This window comes from Miniopterus schreibersii (genome assembly GCF_964146895.1).
Source record: "Miniopterus schreibersii genome assembly, chromosome: 2".
In the NCBI taxonomy this organism is placed as follows: domain Eukaryota; kingdom Metazoa; phylum Chordata; class Mammalia; order Chiroptera; family Miniopteridae; genus Miniopterus; species Miniopterus schreibersii.
In genome coordinates this window covers 23,038,558-23,054,236 of record NC_138102.1, presented here as the reverse complement: position 1 = coordinate 23,054,236, position 15,679 = coordinate 23,038,558, and the positions used below count along the sequence as shown (strand labels likewise).

Genomic DNA, 15,679 nt, shown 5'->3' with positions numbered 1-15,679 from the left:
AGGAACCTGAGGCAGGACTGTTTCACTGTTGGGACTGGCTCACAGGTGGGGCTCCCACTCTAGCTATAGAAACCCTTCTCCCTCCAGGCAGAAACCAACAGCCCCACACCCCTCCCTTTGCTGCAAGGCACACATACCTGAATCCACACACCTCCCCACCATCCACTCTGTCCCCTCAGCCCTGTGATTGTGGAGATCCCCCACTTTGCCTCCCATGGCCGCGGGGACCGTGAGCTTGTGGTGCTGCGGAGTGAAAATGGCTCTGTGTGGAAAGAGCACAAGAGTCGCAACGGAGAAAGCTACCTGGATCAGATCCTCAACGGAATGGATGAAGGTAACTGAGCCCCAGGGATCCCAGAGCAACTGCCCTCCTTCTGGCCGATGGGATTTTAGGTTGTACTTTGGGGATGGGCTGTTGGGCCACCTGGAGTTTGGAGAGCCCTGAGAGACTAGAGATGGCCCATTAAGCCCAGTTCCTGGTCCCTGGGGCATCTGAGCGAGCACCTGGCCCCTGCCTGCCACTTGCATCTCCTTTTGTTGGACCTTCTGGAGGCAGGGATTTCTCCCTCCAGGCAGCTCAGCCTCCCTCCCCACTGCTGGGTGCCTGGGGTGGAGGCATGCCCTGGGAGCAGGGTCAGGGAGCTCTGGGACACAGTGGTGGCTGAGCCTGGGCTCAGTGTGACCAGGACTGGTGGCACCATGCTGTGTGATTGCAGAACTGGGGAGCCTGGAGGAGCTGGAGAAGAAGCGGGTGTGCCGCATCATCACTACAGACTTCCCCTTGTACTTCGTGATCATGTCACGGCTCTGCCAGGACTATGACACCATTGGCCCCGAAGGCGGCTCTCTGAAGAGCAAGCTGGTACCCCTGGTGCAGGCGACATTCCCAGAAAATGCTGTCACCAAGAAAGTGAAGCTGGCTCTGCAGGTGACATAGCCCTCCTCCTTGCCAGCTGGGGTGCCCCCCCCCCACTGTACTCGGACAGAGGTCATGAAAGGTGGAAGGTGTTCAAGGCCCTCAGGAAGATGACCCGCATCCCCAGGACAGCCCCACACTTTTGTCCAGTGCCTGAAAATTTCAGTTAGAGATTTGACCTTAAAGCTCAAAAGAAAATTGGGTGGGTGGGGTCAGGCAGTAGCTCCCTGTTAAGTCGCTGAATGTCCCAGATAAGACATTAATGCACAAGGCCTGGAAGGGTACCTAATGCTGAGCAAAGATGGCACAGTCCTGGGAATGAGGCGCAGCAGGGAAGTGAGGAGAAAGGGCTCAGAAAGGAGAGCTGAACAGTGACATCAGACCTGGGGTAGCCCTGTGGTCCATTAGTAGCGGGATACCCCCCCCCCGCCCACCTTTGCACTCTGCATAGACAGCCCTCCCTCCCCTTGGGGACTGCTGTTTCCTTTTACGAGCCCCTCTAATACTCTGGGGCTGAATGTCCCCCCTTTGACGCTTCGCAGGCCCAGCCTGTACCCGATGAGCTAGTCACCAAACTCCTGGGCAACCAGGCCACATTCAGCCCCATTGTCACTGTGGAGCCGAGGCGCCGGAAGTTCCACCGCCCCATCGGGCTTCGGATCCCACTCCCTCCTTCCTGGACGGACAACCCACGGGACAGCGGGGAGGGAGACACCACCAGCCTGCGCCTGCTCTGCAGTGTCATTGGTGAGAGGTGCCCCCTTGCCTCTGGCCTGTCTTCTGTCCTTCTTCCTGCCACACCACGGGGAGACAGGAGAAGACGGAGCTGGCTGTCATCTCTCATTTTGTTGGTTTCTCCTGCTGTGTGTTCTTCGAAGGGATGAAGGGTGATGCATCTAAATAGCATCCGCGCTCTCCGAGGAAGCACCCTAGGCTGCTGTGGAGAGGGTGCTGTGGGTTGCTAGAAGGAGAAGGACTGTATGAGAGAATAGATGTGCTCGGGGCTTCATCCAAGATGTGCCCGTCTCTGCTCTTGCACACTCGGCCCTTCCTGTTTTGGCAAGCTCTGTGTCTACGTTCTAAAGACTGTCCCCATCCCATTTTCTGGTCCTGTTGCAGGAGGAACAGACCAAGCTCAGTGGGAAGATATAACAGGAACGACCAAGCTCGTGTATGCCAACGAGTGTGCCACCTTTACCACCAATGTCTCTGCCAGGTGAGACGCGTCCCCGCCCAGCCCAGGGCCTCCCAGGCCCTGCATGGAGGGGTCAGCGCTGCCCCGACAGGTAGCCGTCCTCGTGCGCTAGCCTGCTCTTCCCAAGCTTGGACCTCGGTGTCCTCCACGTGGAAGCCCTGCCTTGACCATCAGGAGTGTTGGCGAGGCCATTGCCCGGCTAGCAGGCTGCTCCATCGGGCAGCCAGGAGCATGGGTATAATTTAAAACCCTCTCTTTTCAGGTTTTGGCTGTCAGACTGTCCTCGGACTGCTGAGGCCGTGAACTTCGCCACTCTGCTGTACAAGGAGCTTACTGCAGTGCCCTACATGGCCAAGTTCGTGATTTTTGCCAAGATGAATGACCCCCGAGAAGGGCGGCTGCGCTGCTACTGCATGACTGATGATAAGGTGGACAAGACCCTCGAGCAGCACGAGAACTTCGTCGAGGTGGCCCGGAGCAGGGACATAGAGGTGCGGCACCCGGATCCCTTTGTTACCCTCACCCACAGCCAGCCTCGCTTCCCATAATGAGACAAAGCTTCTGGAGCTCGGACAGGGCACATGTCGGCTTTTTTGTCCAAAGTACCATGGCCCAGCGCAGTCGGGAAATCCTTCCTCGGGTAATGGGGGGGCTTCCAGGCTGTCTTTTTGATGCCCCTCTTTTTTATGTTTTTTTTGTTTTGTTTAATCCTGAGGATATTTTTTCCATTTATTTTTAGAGAGAATGAAAGGGAGGGCAGGGGAGAGAGAGAGAAACATCAATGTGAGACAGACACATTGATTGGTTGCCTCCTGCACTCACCCTGAGCGGGGTCGAGGATCGAACCTGCAACCCAGGTACATGCCATTGACCAGGAATCAAACCCAGGACCCTTCAGTGTGCAGGCCAACACTCTAACTACTGAGCCACACCGGCCAGAGCTGATGCCCCTCTTGAGAAGCATTCTAGGGAAGCTTCACCAAAGGTGGGGAACGTCATTGTTGGCCCAGTGATGTGTGATGATGAGAGATGACACTTATTAAAGTCCTTAGGCACCAAGTAATAGTAAAAGTGACTAGAAGTGAGAGAAGTTAAGTAACCTATCTAAGGTTACATAACTAAGTAAATGGTAGAGAAAGGATTTATCCAAGTAGTCTGACCCCAGAGCCCGTACTTTGACCTGCTGTGCCACGGTTTTGGTAATGTCCAGATGAGGAAGCAGGGGAGAGGGCTGGACAGATGATGACTGGATTGGAACCTGCTCTTGACCCCAGGATACTCACTCATGTTAAGATGTGTATGTAATAAGCCAGGATCTTTCCAAATATCTGGCCTCAAAGTTTGTGCTGAGCCTTTGTGGGTGGCTGAGGGCCTAGAAGAAAGAACTAAGTAGGCAAAACATTTGTTCTGTTTGAGCTTCCATTTCCTCAACTGTAAAATGGGTTCAGTTGAAAGCATTATATACACAGTCGGGACCCTTATGTTAGGGGTGAGATTTAAATATCACATAGTCCTTCTAGCATTTTACATAAACTAAACATTTTGGACAGGTGTAAAATCCGGTTTGTGTTTTCAGAAGTCATTTTATGATATCCTAGTGGAGTTGTGGGGTACTCTGTCAGCAATATATGAAGGTTCTTGCTTATTATAAGCTCCTTTCCAGTAAGGAAGCGTAACTTGGAAATAAAGCCTTTCCAAAACCAACAGTGCGATTTCCCAGACTACCTGTAGGAAAGGGTGGGTCACGGGGAAGGAAAGACCAAAGCTGAGGGCAGGACAGGACTCTGGGTACTTCTACATGACCAGCTGAATCTGCTTTTCCCTTCCCTACAGGTGTTAGAAGGGACTCCCCTGTTCGCAGAACTCTCCGGGAACCTGGTACCCATCAAAAAAGCTGCCCAGCAGCGGAGTTTCCAATTCCAGTCATTCCGGGAGAACCGTTTGGCCATTCCTGTAAAGGTGTCGACCTCTCTTCTGGGTCTAGAATGTTTAGGAGGCAGAAATCTCTCAGCCAACCTCATGGCCTGTGGAACAGCCTCCTGAGTATCCTTTTGTGTGATTGAATTTAGGTGAGGGACAGCAGTCGAGAACCAGGAGGGTCCTTGTCATTTCTGCGCAAGGCAATGAAGTATGAGGACACCCAGCACATTCTCTGCCACTTGAACATCACCATGCCCCCTTGCACCAAGGTGAGCTGCCCCCCAAATGAACCCCCGGCCAGAGGCAGGCTCCCTGAGGAGGTCCCAAAACAGACCCCAGGTCAAGCTCTTCTGAAGGGCTTCCTCCTGGTGAAAAGCTGCCTTTGAATTCCCCGAGGCACAGGAAGGCTTTTCCGTCTCCTCTGACATTTGGCTGTGGCCTGGCAGGGACAGCATGCCCTGGCCCTTTCTGCAAAGCTCAGGAACAAAACATCAGTGTCAGATGGCACTGTGCATGTTCACACCTGGGGCTCTGAGCTCTCTAGAATGTCCCTTCTGGGAGGTTCAAAGGAACCTGAAAAGCATCTACCCTGGCACCCCTCGTCTGAGGCCTCTGAGGCTTAGAACTGGGCATTGAGTTGCTCAAGGTCACCCAGCCATTTAATAGCTTTTTTTGAGCCTCTTTTTCATGTATTTGTTTATCTTTCCCAGGGAGCCAGGCCCTCAGAGAAGGGAACCCTGGTGTCTCAGCCACTGCAAACCCCCAGGTGTTTGAGCTCAGCAAAGGCATCTTGACCGAGTATGGTCATTTATTGATACCAGTAAGAGTATCAGAGTCAGCAGATATCACAGGGACTTTGGAGTGATCGTGTGTCTCTGTGTTTTTGTTGGTGTTTTAATAATCAGCCTTCCCTGCCAAACTAGAAAAGCAGCAAGGTTACATCATGCATCTGTGGCTCGAATTCTCTTTCTTGCCTGGGGGCCAGGGGGAACCAACTTCTCTCTCAAAAATAGAATCCCTGCAGCCTTGAGCAAGCATCTGGGTGCTTTCTCACAGGGCATTAGGCCTCAGGCCAGTATCAAAAATGGGTATTTTGAGCAGAAAGGAATCCAGAAAGAAAAACTTGGTTTTTTAAGCTCAAACCTCAGCTCCATTATTTATTAGCTGCATGACCTTGCACAAACTATTCAGCCCCTCTATGCCTCAGTTTCCTCATCAGTGACATGGGAATAATAATAGTACCTGTCTCACAGGTTGTTGTGAGCCTTAAACAGGGCCTGGAACATGATAAGAGCCTCACGAGTTTGCCATTATTATTATTATTATTATTATTATTATTATTATTATTAAAGTATGTGAGGCTCCTCAACTCCCTCTCACTCCCATACTAATAATACTCTTTGTGTTCATGCCCCAAAGAAGTGGAGTCCTTACTGTTTGCCAGGACTGGCATTCTCCACCCCATAGCCCATTGGCTCTAATCACCTTCTCCAAGAAGGGGGAGAGTCTAAACCCCAAAGCACCCTTTCTTTGTCTTCCTTCTGCAGGGGAGCAGCACCGATGACAGGAGAAGGACTTTGACACCACTGGCCCTGAGATACAGCATCCTCAGCGAATCCACACTGGGTATATGCTTTGTCATGCTATGTGCCCACGGAGGTTGTGAGTGAGCTCACTTCTCTCACCCTGACAACAGCTCTGAGTTGATATGATTGACTCAGCGTGTTATAAACACAGCAGGTGGAGCCTTTGGCTTGGATCTCCACCTGACCCTTACAGGATTAGCAATCAATCGGGTATACACTGAGGCCACCACCTGACCTGAGCATCCATCTGAGATCATTTACTCACCCCTGTCGATTCTGTGTCCTGCCGAGGCTACTAAATGAAATCCAATGCTTCCCCCTAGGTTTTCTCAGTGGAACAGACCGAGCAGATATGAAGATGGCTATTATATCAGAACACCTTGGTCTCAGCTGGGCAGGTGAGTTGGGGAATTTGAGGTAGAAAAGCACTTAGCCTGTGTACACCTCCCCCTAATGAGCAACTGATGAAAGCATTTCTGAGCCTCTTTTTACTATGAGTTGTGTTGTGATTGTCTTAGATGAGTCTGTTGCCCAAGCAATGCCTTTGGGGGCCAATAGAAAGGCAGGTGCTCCCTCCCCCATTTCGATCTGGTTTTCCTTTGTAAGAAAGAATCAACATCTGACATTACAGGAGACCTTAGAACTGATCTAGTTCATCTCACTTTACAGATGGGAAAACTGAGATCCAGCTAAATAGAGTGACTTTTATTATGTGGCTAGTTAGTGACAGAACCCAGAAAACCTAGTACACAAATAACAAACACTTAAACAAAAGATATATTACCTGGCTGCCTGACCACTGCCTCCTACATGCTTCTCATTGCCTTTCCTCACAGCTGTCATTGCTGAGGGAAAAGGGGAATTAAAGGTTAAGTCTCAGCATTTTTCATTTATAATCTCCAGCAGTAGCTGAAGTCTACCAGATGTCTTGTCAACAATAACAGTTGATCACGTTTGAAGTGAGGAGCAGGCAAAATAAAGTGAAGCCACAGGCCCTGCAACTTAATTCTCCCCCCCACCCCCGTTTTTGTGAGCTTTTGTATGAATGGACTCCCCTCACTTAGTCACCTGCAGAGAGGGCTTCAGGCAAACTCAGAAACCTGAGCAAGAACTTGCTGAAGGGCAGTGTGACAGAGGCTCACAATGGAAATTCAGAGACTGTGTTCATTCTTTAAGCCAAAAAGAATGCCTAATGCTGCTCCTTAGGTGTGTGTGTGTGTGTGTGTGTGTGTGTGTGTGTGTGTTGCATGCACATTCTGGTTCTCACTATTACTTTCCCTCTAGTCTTTCTCATCCTTGAAATTAGACTCTCATGCTCTTCTCCCTTTAAAGCACCTGTGAGAAATAGCAATAAAAATAACGGGAGGGAAAATAAGCGAACATTCTGTGTTATTGCCTTGCATTTACATGGGAACTTGTATTTTCATTTATAATGTAAATAATGCCTTTCCCTGAAGAAATGTAAATACAGAAATGCATTTCCATTCTGATTGCTTCTTGGTAGAATGTAAGTGACCTCCTGGTATAGTACAGACAGCACTGGAGTGGGGCCCTGCTCCTGGCTCTGCACCAGCTTCTTCTGTGACCTTGGATAAGTCTCTGACCTTGCTAAGAGGCTGTCTCATCCTCTTATACCTGAAGTAATGAAAGGAAAAAAGGACATTTGTTCATTCATTCAATGCTTATTTCTTGAGCACCCCTACTCCGGCCCCATTTTCTGGGGATACAAAAACGTAGGTGTCTGCATTTCACTTGTCATTTCCTGGTAAGAAGGATACCCAATCCAGAGGTGCCCCCACCAGATGCCCCAGCCCACAGGGCCCAGCTCTGGCTCGGCTCACACACCCGGTCTTGGTTCTTTGCTTGCAGAGCTGGCCCGGGAGCTGCAGTTCAGCGTGGAAGACATCAACAGGATTCGCGTGGAAAACCCCAACTCGCTGTTGGAGCAGAGTGCAGCTTTGTTGAACCTCTGGGTCATCCGCGAAGGCACAAACGCCAAGAGTCAGTACCGTTACTCGAGGACACCTCTTTCCAAAGCCTGTGCCAGGACCTAGTCTTCTCCACAGTAGCTCTTCCTTCAGATTCCATTCTCAATGTTAGCCTTCGGACCTAATCTGTTTTGCACTCTCACACACACACACCTCAGGAGTACCTGAGTCTTCTAGGTACTCCTGCCAGAAGAGAGTACCAGAGAGCCTTGGCCTCCACCTTACCCCCACCCTCAGAATAAGATAAGTGTCGCACCAGGCCCCCTAGGTAACAGCACATGTGTAGGGTGTGTGTCCTCCTATTGAATTTCTCAAACAAATGAGGACCATCCTCTCGGGATGGAGCATGGGTGAGCAAAGCCTGCCCTCCCACAATCATCTTTTTCCCCAGCCTGGAGGGAAGATTTGTCTCACTCTTTTCAGGTCCTCCTCAACCAGGTTCCTATAGTCAAAAACACTAACTGGAAATTGAGTGTTTCCATTTGCATCTCAAGTCAGCCTGGCAAGGACCAAGGATTTCAACAGGATAGAATCCAGGCATTCCCACTCTCCTTTACTTGTAGCATTCTTCTTAGATGACAACAGTCTTTCCATGCTTTGAAATCAGCCACTGTTAGGGATTGGAAAAGATCTGTTGAAGGGTAACATCTTCTCCAAAGAGGCAATTGGTTTTGATTCTGAATTCCCTCGACAAGCCCTCTTTTCCTCTCCCCGGCAGTGGAGAACCTGTACACCGCCCTGAGGAACATTGACCGGAGTGAGATCGTGAACATGCTGGAAGGCTCTGGCAGACAGAGCCGAAACCTGAAACCGGACCGGCGGCACACGGAACGGGACTACTCCTCCTCGCCCTCCCAGATGAATGGTGAGTGTCTCCTGTGAGGAGCTGGGGCTGAGCCACGCCCGGCCTTCCAGCCTCCAGCAGGAGATTCTTCATGAAACCATCTCTCCCTTGGGTGGGAGGTCTGTCTCAACAATTCCCTCCCCAGTGGTGGTGAGAAAAGAGGTGAGGGAGAGAGACAGGCCTGCACCTCTCTGCAAGGAGGTTCCCTGATGCTCCTGTGAGCGACAGGCTGCCAGGGGGACCTGGTGTCACAGTAGAAACAGCTTGAGTTTGGGGAGCTGCTAGACTCCTGCCCCTATGAGTAGAAAATGCTCTGTGTAGCTCTGCACCAGGCATGGGTGCTCCTTAGGCTTCAGCACCCCCATTTGTAAAACAGTCAGTGACTGAGGAGCAAAGGACTTGGAGCTTCTGGCCCAAGGTCTGATGTTTTGAAAGTCCTATTGCAGCCCTTTCTGTGAGGCTAAGCAGGTTACTTTTCTTTGAGTCCAGACTCTCCTTTTCTCTCTCTCTCCCTTTTTTCTCACCTCTCCCTTTCCCCTCACTCTTTTTGATGTGGTTCAGCATGGCACGGGAGCCCCCAATGTGACCAGCCCCTGGGGGAGGGGTTGACCTTTGCCCTCAGCATCCCCACTGCTGTCTCTTGAGGACCACTTTCCTTTCAGCAGCCGAGGAAGGAGCCAGCGCATGAAGGAGCGGGCCAGAGACCCCCCTCCCAGCCCTTCATCTGCCCTCTCTCTAGCCAGTGGGCACAGAAACAGAGCAGAAACCTGCTCTGTGGTGAGAGCCAGGAGGCCGGGTTCTAGTCCCTCTTTCCTCCTGACTCCACGTGCGGCTGAGTCATCAGCAAGTTGGGTTAGATCCCTAAGATTCCTTACAGATCCTGAAAAACAGTTTCTAACTCTGTGAACTATCTTCCTCTGGTGCCTAATGCCACCCCGGACAGCTGCGTCGCACTGTTTCTGCTCCCCAAGCTCCTAGTTTAATGGTCATCCCCGGCCACTCACGCGTGTGCTCCTGTGTGGGCACCTGTAGCACCGGGCATAGGTCGTGAGTGGGTAAGTTCTAGGCTGGGCTGGGCACAGGGCCTCCTTCTTCCAGGTGGAGCTTGCTCATGCCGAGCTCCTCACACATGTCTCTCTCCATGTCATGTCTCCTGAAACATGCCATCTGGCGCCCCTGGGCGCAGGGCGCATCTTCTGTTGATCATGTCCTGTCACCTTTCTCTCCTGCCTCTGACCTCATCTGGACCTGAAGTCCGCTCATTCCCTCCCACTGCCTGTCTCCACTGTCTCCTCCTCGGCCAGGTGTTCAGGAGCCGCAGCCTCCACAGCATGTCATGGGGACCCCTGGCCCTCCCCAGCCCCGTCTCACGGCTGTGCGCAAGGGCATGTGTGTGCGTGCCTGGGGCTTGTCTCTGGCTCCCGGCGGAGGCTGCACGCTGTGCACTGCTCACTCCTCACATCCAGCGTAAAGGGCCCCAAGACAGCAGTCCAGCCGCACGCTCCTCAGGGGCCCTGGTTGGAGCAGTGCCGGAGCTGCTAGGTAGACCGACCCACTGGCTTTCGCAGAGGAAGGAGGGAGGGCAGTGGAGGAATGCTGCCAACGCCGGAAATCCAACTGACAGAGCACTTCTTACCTATGTAATAACCCGTCACTTGGTTGGGTTTCTTAACATCCCCAGTGAAGTCATATCAGCCAGTTTTGGGGGGTTTTTGTTGCCCCAATTATGTACCTACAGGACTACAAGCCCACAGAACTACATGGCTATAAACAAGGCATTACAACAATTAAAAATCTGTTAATAGGGTAGATCCCTTGTTAAGCGTTCTTACCACAATAAAATTTTTTTATAAAAAGGAGTTACTGACCCAGGCATTTACAAACTCCTCACATTGGCCGTAAGCCTCACAGCCCCCATCTGGCTGAGAGACTCAGATACCTGAACAGAGCTTAAAATCCCTGTGTGGGCTGAGACTCCCTGCCCCATGGAAAAGTCTCTGTTTCAGTTGGTCAGCTCATCTGGCAAATATTTTTCAAACACCTATCAAGTGCCAGGTGCTCTTCTAGGCAGGGAAGGTAAATCAGTTCTCAAACAGACACCTCCCCTCCCCCCAAAAACCTCCAAAACTCTGCCTTGCTGCTTTGTTTGGAGAGTCAAACAGTAACCTAATATGTAAGTGAATTATATAATGTGCTAACAGGTTACAATAAGTGATGTGGGAAAAAATAGATTCTAGTAAGGGAGATGGGAGTGCTGGGGTTGGGGGAGGCATAAATAAATGGGGGGAGTGGGTAACATTTGAACAAAGACTAGAAAAAGACGAGAGAGCAAGCCATGGAAACATGGGGAAGGAACATCCAGACAAACACACATTCAGTGGCCCTGAGCAGGGTGCCTCATGTGTTCATAGAGCAGTGAGGGGCCAGAGAGGCTGGGCAGAGTGGGGGAGGAAGGAAGGATGGGAGGAGAGGTCAGAGGGCCATAGGAAGCGAGCTTTTACAGACTATCCTCGGGATCTGGGTTTTACTTGGAGTGAGATGGAGGGCTATGGGAGGCTCTAGAGCTAAAGAGTACCATGATCTAACTTAAGTTTTTAAAGGATCTGTCTCACTGCTTTGTTGATTGTAGACAGTCACAAATGAGAATTTTCTGTGCTTCCTGGCTTTTCTGTCCAACCTCATCAGCCCCTTCTGAACCCCCCCTCCAGCAGGTCCCCTGAGAGGCACAGGCTGTGTGCCCTGCACACACACTCCCCTCTGTGGCCTGAGCAGACACTCAGAAACAGACTCCCAGCGTGGTCCCTTCTGCCTTTCTGGGCACCAGAATTGGCTTTTGTTTGTTTTTCCTGCCCTCTTCCCTGTCCCAGGAAGACCATCCCACGTCTGGTTGCCCTTCTGGCCTGGAAAGAAGGAGCAGGAGGGGTCAGAGGTAGAAGGTTAGGAGACAGCAGCCTCCTGCAGTCTCTGGCTTTCTCCTGGGCAGGAGCAGTCATGGCTTGTCCTGGGGCTGGCCCAGCCTCTGCACTGATGGTCACAGCCGTACTTTGCCTCCTTTGTGCTTTTCCTCGATTCTCTGCTTGTCTGAGCCTCCTTATGAAGCCATGGGGACTAAGGGTAGGGATTAGGTGCTCCGTGGTGTCAGGGAAATAAAAACTTGAGATCTGTTTTCCTTCCTTCCTTCCTGGCTCCTCTTGCCATCTGCACCTGGACTGGCTAGAGCAGAAGGGGAGTTGGGTAATAAACATGTAGAAAAAAATATTGTCTAAAAGCAGAAAAAATAGCATGTTCCTAAAAATAAAACAGATTTCTCCTATGAAAGGGAAAAGTGGACATCTCACACCCACACTTGTCAGTTCCATTTGGTTTGATAAATTGAACATATATTAATGTCTACTTAGAAATAAAATGTGTTTAATTTCTTTCAACTTTTAATGAATACAGCTACTGAATGTGGCTCCTGTCCAAGGTCAGGTTGTCTGTCCACTCCTTGTCTAGCTTGCTACTGACATTAGTAGGATAATCATTACATCCGGATAGGCAGAGACCCAGTGTGATAACCTGAGATAAGAAGACACCTGGGGAGGGACCACTGGACTGTGCTCTGCCTCAAAGCAGTATATATGGTTACCTTTTACCTGATTTCCCAACATGCAAGCCCAGAGTGGAAAGGCCTCTAGACTGGTGACTAAGGTATGGCAGGGTCACATGAGACTCCTAGAGGGACAGATACTTCTGAAATGCAACGTAGGGAACTCAACAGACCTTATTATGGTCTGGTCCCCACTTGTGAGATGTTCCCTATGAGGATGTGCTCAGGCCTTAGAGAGCATTACTCTGACTTAATAGTAATCCCCACCAGCACTGGGTCTGGCTGCCTACAGCCTCAGATCCAAGCTTGTGAGGGTGAGGGTGAATCAGTGGGGTCCTCTGGAGACTGAAAGGGAGCAGCGAGGCACAGCCCCTAAGTTCTGGTACCAGGGGAGGGTCTCCGGGATAAACACAAGGCTCGAGAGAGTGTGCATGAATTAGTTCTCTCCACAGACGTATTTTCACTTAAGTGAAATTTCATTAAAGTGAACACCGTGGAAGTTTCAAGGTGAAAAAGTAGCAAAGAATACCCAGGAATGAACCTCAGGTGTTCTGTGACCAGTAGAGCTATTGTCTCCCAGTCCTTACCAAGACTTACTGAGATTCCCAAGAGTGACAAAATATTCATCTGGCCATATCTGAGGGGCTGTTTAAGATGCATTTCACTTTTGGCCAAGATGAAGTACCAGGTACTTAATATATACTCCTGTTTAAAACAGCCCCCAGATGGGCAAAATATATGAAACAAAAGTTTTCAAGACATTGGACATCTGGCAACAAAGGACAGTGATCCATGAGACATGGATATACATAAAGTGAACCCTGTCGCTAGTTTCTAGGTCATGGAATAGGGGAAAAATATCCAGGAGGACTCCTTGGATTGAAGAGAAATTACTGAGAGTCCAGGGAGACTGGGACAGCTAGAAGTCCCTAGATAGATTACCAGGGAAGGGACAGCTGCATGGACAGAGAACTCTGGAGATCTGCAGAGGCTCCCCTGCAAGTTTTGGTTCAGTATAATCAGCTATTCCCAGCAGTGAGACTGATCTCTCACAGGCATTGCATAGGGAACAAAGAAAGGTTCTATCTCAGAAATGGAGAATAAGTGGCCCTAGGTTGAGCAATGCTCCAGGCCTGCCCAACCAACCTTAAAAGTAAACTTCAAAAGGATCAAACTATTTCCAAGTAACCTAACTGCGTGACAAAACAGAGCTCAAGAATACAAATATCAAGCACCAAACAAGAAAAAATTCACAATGTCTGACATCCAATTAAAGATTAGCAGACATACAAAGAGGCAGGAAAGCATGACCCTTAATGAGGAGAAAAATCAATCAATTGAAACTGACCCAAAACTGACAGATGCCAGAATTAGCAGACAAGAATGCTGAAATAGTTATTATAACTATATTTCAGATGTTCAAAAAGTCTAGAGACATGGAGGATATTTTTAAAAGACCCTAACCAATCTTCTAGAGATAAAACTATAATATGTAGGGTTAAAAATACACTGGATAAGATTAGACATTAGACCTTACAGAAGAAAAGATAAGTGGATGTGACTACATAGTAATAGAAATTCTCCAAAATGGAACACAGAAAAAAAAAGAAAATTTTAAAAAATGTCACCGAACTATGTGACAATATCAAGTGACCTGATATTTGTGAAATTAGAGTTCGCAACAGAGAACAGAGTGGAAAAGTATTTAAAGAAATAATGGCTGAAATTTTTCCAAATTTGATGAAAACTATACACAGATCTAAATTGTTCAATGAACCACATGCACAAGAAACATGAAAACAACTATGCCAGGCATATTTTAAACAAACTAGTCGAAAACAGTGATAGAGAAAGTCTTAAAAGCAGACAAAATAAATAAATAAACAGCATGTACAAAGGACCAAAGATAAGGATATCAGATTTCTCGTTGGAAACAATACAAGTGAGAAGACAGTGGAGCAACATTTTTAAGTAGACCACACCTTTAAAGATGAACATCTCTAAGGTAACCTAGAATTTTATACCCGACAAAAATAACTTTAAAAACTGAAGGCAAATAAAGACTTTTCCAGACATACGAAAGCTGAAAGACTCACCACTGGGAGAGCCGTGCTGCAGGCAATGTTAAGGGGGTGAGAGAGCTCTCAGCGCAAAGGAAAAGTATAAATACATCATTTTCTAATTAGACGTCTTTTCAAAAGCCGCGAAAACAAGAACATATTTGCCAATGATACATCTGATAAGGGGTTAATTTCCAAAATATATAAAGTGCCGATACAACTCAACAAAAGGAAGACAAACAATCCAATTAAAAAATGGGCAAAGGACTTGAATAGACACTTCTCCAGAGAGGACATACCGATGGCCAAGAGACATATGAAAAAATAGTCAATGTCACTGATCATCAGAGAGATGCAACTTAAAATGACAATGAGGTATCGCCTCACACCCGCCAGAATGGCTCCCATCAGTAAATCAACAAACAACACATGCTGGCGAGGGTGTGGAGAAAAAGGAACCCCGGTACACTGCTGGTGGGGATGCAGACTGGTGCAGCCACTATAGAAAACAGAATGGAGTTTTCTCAAAAAATTAAAAATGGAGCTGCCTTTTGACCCAGTGATCCCACTTCTAGGAATATATCCTAAGAATCCCAAAACACCAACCAAAAAGAATACATGCACCTCTATGTTCATAGCAGCGTTATTTACAATATCTAAGATCTGGAAACAGCCCAAGTGCCCATCAGTAGATGAGTGGATAAAAAAGCTGTGGCACATTTACACCATGGAGTACTATGCAGCTATACAGAAGAAGGATCTATTACCTTTTGAGACAACATGGAGGGACCTGGAGAGTAATATGCTAAGCAAAATAAGCCAGTCAGAGAAAGACAAATATCATATGATCTCACTTATATGTGGAATCTAATGAACAAAATAAACTGACGAACAAAATAGACCCAGAGATATAGAAGCATGCAGCAAACTAACGAATCTCAGAGGGGAGGGGAAGGGGGAAGAGATTAACCAAAGAATTTATGTGCATATATGTAGAACAAACAATAGTGTGATGAAGGCCTGAGGAGGGGGTGGGAATGGGGAGGAGGGAGTCAATGGGGGGAAAAGGGGAACATCTGTAATACTTTGAACAATAAAGATAAGTTTTTAAAAGAAGAAGAAAGTAAAGTGAAATATTTAAAGTGTTAAAAGAAAAAACCAGCAACCTAGAATTCTGTATCCTGAAAAATTGAAGGAGAAACAGTATGCTAAGAAAGGGGGGAAAATGGAATCATATAAAATGCTCAATTAAAAGGCAGAAAACTGTAATAAATATGGTAGATATTAATACAGCTATATTAATAATCACTTGAATGTCAATGGTCTAAATGCATCAATTAAAAGGTAGAGATTGTCAGAGTGGATCAAGAAACACAACCCAATTATATGTTATCTACATGCAACCCACTTTAAATATAAAGACACATGCAGGTTAAAAGTGAATGGTTGGAGGAAAATATACCATGCTAACACTAATCAAAAGAAAAGAGGAATAGTTATATTTGTTTCAGACAGAGCAGACATCAAAGCAAATAAAATTAGGGATAAAGATGGTCATTACATAACAGTAAAGAGGTCAGT

At 48.2% G+C, this 15,679-nt stretch overlaps 1 protein-coding gene across 3 annotated transcripts in view; it reads left to right on the top strand.

Annotated features, from left to right (window-relative positions):
* The window catches only part of ANK1 (ankyrin 1), a 190,446-nt gene that overhangs the window by 151,439 nt on the left and 23,328 nt on the right, over positions 1-15,679 (top strand). For all 3 annotated transcript variants that reach the window (XM_081129094.1, XM_081129096.1, XM_081129095.1), the window contains exons 27-37: positions 180-334; positions 717-928; positions 1,459-1,663; positions 2,036-2,132; positions 2,374-2,602; positions 3,945-4,070; positions 4,181-4,300; positions 5,579-5,657; positions 5,941-6,015; positions 7,487-7,618; positions 8,324-8,470. In XM_081129094.1, coding sequence (XP_080985220.1) covers positions 180-334; positions 717-928; positions 1,459-1,663; positions 2,036-2,132; positions 2,374-2,602; positions 3,945-4,070; positions 4,181-4,300; positions 5,579-5,657; positions 5,941-6,015; positions 7,487-7,618; positions 8,324-8,470 — 1,577 coding nt within the window. The remainder of the gene's footprint in view (positions 1-179; positions 335-716; positions 929-1,458; positions 1,664-2,035; positions 2,133-2,373; positions 2,603-3,944; positions 4,071-4,180; positions 4,301-5,578; positions 5,658-5,940; positions 6,016-7,486; positions 7,619-8,323; positions 8,471-15,679) is intronic.